Genomic DNA, 7,355 nt, shown 5'->3' with positions numbered 1-7,355 from the left:
GGGTAGGGAAGTGGGTCCGATTCATTCTCTCTCCAAGGAAGGCGGCGCTGGGGAGGTCCCCAATGTGGTTTGCATTAATTGGCAGTCTTTTGTGGACCCATGTGCAGGGAATGTTTCCAATGATTCTGGAACAAGGAATATGGACATTCATTATTTCAAGGCAGGTAGGAAGACCAAAAGATTCAGAAAGGGTGGGCCCAAAAGTAAGGTTGTTTGCGAATTTGGGCAGCCCCATTTGGGTTAGTGGACTCCATCGAAAAGTGCAGGCCCAAGAAAAGGAATAGGGCCCATGTGGTAGAGAATAGTGATCCATTCCCCCTTGATAATTTATTTGAACTTATGAAAAGGAAAGGAGATAATGGTGGTGTTTGTCAGTCGCCTGTCTCAGCTGTTAACTTAAATCGACCGCTATATTCCGATGGGTTACCGATTAACGTCAACGTGGGGGTCGCCGAGGAGGTATCCTCTTAGGTTCAAGGTCAAAGGAGCGGTGGCTCGCTGGATCCAGGTAGCCATGGCTCTGATGGAGTTTCAAGGAACGATGGGGGTTTCATTGATCAGGAGGTTAGTAAAACTGTTAAATTGGGGGTTATGCTGGGAATGGAGGTGGGGAACAGTGAAGAACTTGTGAGGAAGGAATTATTGGGTAAAGGTATTAATGTGGTTAAGGTATGAATTTCTTATCCCTTAATTTGAGAGGGTTGGGTGGGGAAGAGAAAGCGAGATGGATTAAAAGGTTAAAGGTTAAATTCGGGATTTCTTTTGCGGCCTTCCAAGAATCAAAGTGTGGTTCTTTGGATGATAAGGTTATCGCTAGACTCTGGGCTAGTAAGGATTTTGGGGTGGAATGGGTGGATTCGAGTGGCTTGTCGGGTGGGTTGGTTAGTGTTTGGGACAAAAAGTTGTTCGATTTCAGTAGCGCTACCAAGGACAGAAATTTTCTGATCGTTAATGGTAAGATTAAAGGGAGTGGTCTTCAAATCAACATCGCCAATATATACGCTCCACAGGACGTTCAAGGTAAAAAGATTCTTTGGGATCGTCTTTTGGGTTTGATCGACGCCTCCACGGGTCTGTGGATTCTTCTTGGGGACTTTAACGCGGTCCTGATCCCAGAGGAAAGACTCAACACTCGTTTCAATTCTTCATGTGCCGGTAACTTTAATTCTTTCATTTTTAATGCCCGGTTAATGGAGTACGTGATGAAAGACAGGAAACTTACTAGATGGGTAGATAATGGTAGGAAATGTAGCAAAATTGACCGTTTCCTTGTTTGCCCCGGTTTTTTTGGTTTGTGGCCGAACGCATGCTTTAGAGCCTTGTCGAGACTTTTTTCAGATCACAGTCCTATTGTTTTGGTCACTAAGGAGTCTAATTTTTGCCCGAAGCCTTTTAGAGTGTTCAACTCTTGGATCGGTTGGCCGGGGTTTGATCTGCCGGTTAGAGAAGCGGCCCATTCTTTCGTAGGTTTCGGGCCTGCAGATCTGTGTTTGTTGAAGAAATTTGAGTGGATCAGATCTCGTGTGAAGGAATGGAGGGACGATATGATAAAGAAGGAAGAGGAGTGAGAGGCTGTCGTGAGAAAAGAAATAGAGGAGTTTGAGAAGTTGATGGAAGTTAGGAATTTAGCTGAGGAGGAAGAGTGGGCTCTATCAGAAAATTTGATTCGCGTTAGAGAGATTGAAGAGAACAAGACGAAGGACCTGAATCAAAGATCGAGGGTTAAGTGGGCTAAAGATGGAGACGAAAACTCTAATTTTTTTTTCATTCTATGATTAATTGCCGGAAGGCTAGTAACTTGATACATGGGTTACATATCAATGGGTCGTGGTGCTCTAAACCTTCCTTAATTAAGAAAAAGGTGTTCGAGTTTTTTCGTGGTAAATTCAAAGAGGAAGAGGGGGAGTGTCCTAAGTTGACTTGTGAGCATCTCAAAAGACTGAGTCAAGAGGATGCTAATAGGCTAGTTTCGAAATTCTCTGTGGAAGAATTAAAATCGGCTGTTTGGGATTGTGGTAGTAATCGGGCCCCTGGCCCAGACGGGTTGAACTTTAAGTTTTTGAAGCATTTTTGGGATGTTTTCGAGGGTGATTTCCTTAATGTCCTGGATGAGTTCTACTCAAGTGGATCGGTCAGTAGAGGTTGTGCGTCGTCGTTTATTTCTCTCATTCCCAAAGTTCGGGATCCTACGGACCTTAATGAATATCGTCCTATTAGCTTGGTTGGAGCAATTAATAAAGTTATATCGAAGGTCCTCGCTAATCGCTTGAAGAAAGTCATTGCGTCTGTCATTTCGGAGAATCAATCGGCTTTTCTCAAAGGGAAGTTTATTTTAGATGGCCCTCTTATTATTGGTGAAACTGTTAATTGGCTAAAGAAGAAGAAAAAGAAGGCGTTTCTTTTTAAATTGTACTTTGAGAAAGCCTACGATAATGTGAATTGGGGCTTTGTTGACTCGGTTATGTCGCAGATGGGCTTTCCCCAGTTGTGGTGTAAGTGGGTGTTTGGGATTTTGTCTTCAGCTAGAGCGGCGGTTCTAGTTAATGGATCGCCGACTTTTGATTTTCAATGCCATAAGGGTATGCGGCAAGGAGATCCTTTATCCCCTTTTCTCTTCCTGTTGGTGATGGAGGCTCTTACGGCTTGTTTTTCGAAGGCTACTGAGCTCGGCTTGGTCGATGGGGTCCGTCTCCCCAATAACGGGCCGATTCTATCTCATCTTCTTTTTGCTGATGATGCCGTTATCATTAGGGAGTGGTCGAAGGATAGCATTCTAAATGTGGTTAGGATCCTCCGTTGCTTCTGTATCTGCTCGGGACTTCGTATTAATTTGGAAAAGTCGAGTATTATCGGTATTGGTATCCCAGATTCGGAGTTGGTCTCGTTGGCGTTGGATATTGGTTGTAAAGCCGAACAGTTACCTTTCAAGTACCTCGGGTTACCGGTGGGTGCCAATATGAACCGGATTTCGAACTGGAGATCGGTGGTTGAGACGTTTGAGTCCAGGTTGTCTCTTTGGAAAGCGTCGGTTTTGTCGATCGGGGGCAGGGTCAGTCTTATAAAATCTGTTTTACAAAGCCTTTCCATTTACTTCTTCTCTCTTTATAAAGTGCCTGCTGGGGTCGTCAATCAGCTGGAAGCAATTATGAGGAAATTTTTATGGGGCGGATCAGGTTCGGATAGGAAGACGAGTTGGGTTTCTTGGGAGTGCGTGACTTCCCCTATCGACTTGGGGGTCGTCAATCAGCTGGAAGCAATTATGAGGAAATTTTTAAGTGGGCTTGGAGATTCAAAGTGGATGGTAATTCCCTGTGGGTGAAAGTTATTTCAGCTATCCATTTGCATTGCAGATCTTGGGATTTTCTGCCGGCTAGGGCTTCGCTTTGCGGGATTTGGGGTAGCATTGTCAAAACAGTGGATAAACCTATATTGGGGCCTGATCGTTTTCGGCATTTCTTGAGAGGGGATGTGGGAGATGGCCGAAAAGTTGCTTTTGGGTTGGATCCGTGGCTGCGTAAGGATCCGTTAAGGTATTGCTTTCCGAACCTTTTCGATTTGGAGATTGATAAGAGTTGTTGTGTTCGTGATCGCATTTTCTAATCCTTCGGCTGCTTGGCGGTGGAAAAGAGCCCCAGATAATAACGTTGAATTGGCTGAGTGGTCGGCTCTTTGCATCCTTCTCCGTGACGTTGTTCTTTCCGGCATCAGTGACCAGTGGCGGTGGTTGCCTGTCGATTCCGGCGAGTTTTCGGTTAGTTTAGCTTATGATCTTTTGGGCTCTCAGGAAGTCAACAACAGTAGGTTCGTATGGGAATGGTGTTGGTGGACTCCTATCAAATGCAATGTGTTTGCGTTGAGGGCGGTTTTGGAGAGATTGCCTACGAGGGTGGAGCTTCATAAAAGAAACATTCAGGTTGCGGATGTGGTGTGTCAGATGTACGAGTCAGGGGACGAAACGGCAGCTCATCTTTTCACGGCTTGTAGCTTCGCCGTGTCTTTGCAATTAAAAAAAATTTATTGTGGTCTTTAGAAAAAACAAGGAAGCAACATATCGGAAGATGACTATCAAATGAATTAATAGGCGATTGCTAATTTGTGAGTCAACAACGATTGTTTCTTTGTAACTTTACATGGAGGACTATACATTTGACCAAAAATATGTTAATCGAATTTAATAGCAATGGAAATTAAATATGAAGTGTTTGGGGGGTTTATCCTGTTACTAGTCTAATGTATTAATATTATTAATCAAATACTTTAATTTTCTAGTATCCATATTAATGTTTAAACTATATTAAGCATCATGATTAAGACCAATCAAGTTTAAATTGACTGTTTTAACAAACGGTTTTATTTCCCACTTGTATGCTAGATAATACACAAGAATACACTAACCCACACATATGGACCAATAAAGTCAATCGTCAAAGCCTAACCTAAATCACACGACAAGAAAGTGACTTATTCAAGGCCAAAACATTCTATATAAAGCACCTACCACTATACAACTTTCATCATCCACATTCCATACCCAAATCACTCTTATTATTTGCATTCCGGGTTACATGGCAAATAAATCACTTAGCTCCGTAACGATGATCTTCATCTTCATCATCGTTTTATCCCATCCCATGCACCCACAATCCGATGCAGTTGGCTTAACTTCTCGTCGTATGTATCATTCTCCTTTTCTTATAGTTTAAATTTACATTAAACATAACATGACATATGACATATGACATATGACATGTAACATGTCATATGATACATGTTAGCTTACTAGCAAAATGTTCGACGTATCAAATTGGTAATCTTAGTTACCTGTAACTTTTTATTTATTTTGTTTCGTGCACAAGGTTGATCGTGAACTGGGAATTTTAGTCATAATATTTCGATGTTTATTTTAAGAAATTTAATTTGTTAAGTTGATGAGAAAACATTTTCGTTTTAATGTTTATGCAGAATTATTTCAAAACCACCGTTATCCACCGTGCTTGTGTTGTCAAACGGATGCACCACCACCGCCGCATTGCTACTGTGCATGCTTTGTGACCGATTCAAGAAACAAGTCTCCGTGATATTGAATAAAACATTAGAAAGATGTTCAAATGACCGATCAAGCATTAATATACGTGAGAAATATTATACTGTATAAGAAATTAATACTTCATTTTAAAGTGAATGTTGTCTTTTGTTTCGTGGTATATTATTGTCTAATTCTATGTTTCTATTAAAAATAAATAAAATCTTGTTATTGTAAAATAAATAAAATCTTGTTATTGTAAAAGACCATAATGACGCATAAAATCTATGTGTGGCGTTGGTTTCATATGATAAAGGATTCCAATTAAAAGAGAAATAGGGTGTTACTTAGATGTTGTTCCAGTGGTTAAAACTTAAAAAGTTTGTCCTTCTTAGTGGAAACACATGTTCGATTTCTGTTTGGGCTATTTTTGGTGTCATGGCGGTCAAGACGTCAACCTTGACATAGCCTCAAACAGGGTAGGTTTACACGTAAGATTCTTTACCGTTCAAAGAAAAAAAAAAGTGAAATAGGGTGTATTTTTGATGCACTTAATGAATGCAAGGCCAAAGTTAAGGGGTCCGTTGACTCATAATCACAATGGGCAAAGTAGCGTCAAAACACGGGTTCGCGACTCGCGGGATTCACCTCATGGACCTCCTCTGCAACATATGTGGATATGAGGAGGAATCATGTGAGCATGTTTTTATTAGGTGCCTTTTTGCCAAAGCTATCTGGTGAAATTTCTTTGTTTGGGTCAGATTACCCATGCCCTAAAATTTAAATTCTTTGGCTGATATCTTTGAAGTAATTCGAGAGGCGCCAGGATCGAAAAAGTGGAGGAAGCTTGTGCATATGGCAGCTTTGGCAACCACGTGGAAGATTTGGCTAGCGAGGAATGAAAAAACTTTCAACGGCAATTCATTCCGGTCCGACATACGATGGACCAGATTAAAGAAGACTCGTTTTTGTGGGTGTCAAACCGAACTAAGCTCCCATCCATTTCCTGGGAGAATTGGGTTGAGTTTGAAGTCTCCGCTTTGTTGTAATTTTGTTAGTCGAGTTGTTTTTTTTCTTTATTTTGGGTTGTATCGCTTCCAGCGGCTTGCTGGCTCTATATCTATATATAGAAGTTTTGCCGTTCAAAAAAAAAAAAAAAAAAGAAAAGAAAAGAAAAGAAAAGAAAAAACAGTTCGTCGTATCTAATCTTGTCTAAGTGTTATCACCTCAAGAATTACGTATTCGATGAATACAAATTAATTACCAAAGATAATTGGGAATACATTAGTCAAAATATTGTAGTTAAATGGGTTAATTGTATAACAAGATTATAGAATAATTTTTTTAACGGTGCGATGTGAGAATAACTAAGAAGATTTCTAAAAAATGATGATTAAGTATTTTAGAAACGAATTAGGTATTAATTACTATCAATTAGATATTGTGAACTATGAGATAATTATAAGATACAACATGTGTAATACACGAGACTATATAACCTAGTTCCTTTAAATATATGTTTCTTAAAAATTAAACATGAGTTTCGGCTATTTATTTGTAGCTGAAAGGGAAATTGTTAGGATCGAGTTGCAAACATATACAAGTAACCTATAGAATTATTAAGTAAATAACACAAGGATTTACGTGGTTTACTTTATAAGCTGACTTAGTCTGCTTGTTTGCAACCATGATATACTATTATTGCCCCGTGCTCTCATGATGATTACATATTACCGTTTATAATTTAGTCACCAAGAAAACAAGTAAATGAGCTATAATTAAATGAAGTGGGCCGAGCCCGACTATAGTATATAGTTTAATGGAAAAATTACAAGTTTTTTCCTTTATCTTTATACCACTTTTCAGGCAGTGTGCTTTTTAACGAATGTTGACAGGCGATGTCCTTTACTAGATATTTTGTTGCAAGTTTAGTCCTTTACACCCAACCCTGTTAATTGTTGGGTGTAAAGGACTAAACTTGCAACAAAATACCTAGGTAAAGGACTAAACTTGCAACAAAATACCTAGTAAAGGACACCGTCTGTCAACAATTAATAGAGTTTTTTAACTGGGTTGGGTGTAAAGGACTAAACTTGCAACAAAATACCTAGTAAAGGACACCGCCTGTCAGCATTCGTTAAAAATGACACCGCCTGAAAAGTGGTATAAAGATAAAGGACAAAACTTGTAATTTTTCCTAATTTAATTAGTCTGCCACTTTTAGGGAGGAATACGTAGTTCAGTTTGGTTCTTGGTTTTTGAAAACCGTTAGATTTCGGTTTTAGCAATATTTCGCTTTGGTTTTTTAGTTTTTAGTTTTTTTTTAAGGAAC

At 39.7% G+C, this 7,355-nt stretch overlaps 1 protein-coding gene and 1 long non-coding RNA gene across 2 annotated transcripts; both read left to right on the top strand.

Moving 5' to 3' along the window:
* The first annotated feature begins 671 nt into the window (after nucleotides 1-671).
* On the top strand, nucleotides 672-1,568 carry LOC110876972. The gene has a single exon (XM_022125128.1). The coding sequence runs from the start codon at nucleotides 672-674 to the stop codon at nucleotides 1,566-1,568; it is 897 nt and encodes a 298-aa protein (XP_021980820.1).
* Nucleotides 1,569-4,530: 2,962 nt separating this feature from the next.
* On the top strand, nucleotides 4,531-5,266 carry LOC110875133. Its single transcript, XR_002556539.2, has 2 exons — nucleotides 4,531-4,671; nucleotides 4,963-5,266. It is a non-coding gene; the product is annotated as an uncharacterized LOC110875133 (long non-coding RNA).
* Nucleotides 5,267-7,355: the final 2,089 nt, after the last annotated feature.

The sequence above is a fragment of the Helianthus annuus genome, chromosome 9, assembly GCF_002127325.2.
Source record: "Helianthus annuus cultivar XRQ/B chromosome 9, HanXRQr2.0-SUNRISE, whole genome shotgun sequence".
In the NCBI taxonomy this organism is placed as follows: Eukaryota; Viridiplantae; Streptophyta; class Magnoliopsida; order Asterales; family Asteraceae; genus Helianthus; species Helianthus annuus.
This window is presented reverse-complemented; position numbering and strand designations above follow the sequence as displayed.

Coding starts and splice junctions, on each gene's coding strand:
- LOC110876972 (XM_022125128.1), top strand. CDS start 672: ATGAATTTCTTATCCCTTAATTTGAGAGGGTTGGGTGGGGAAGAGAAA.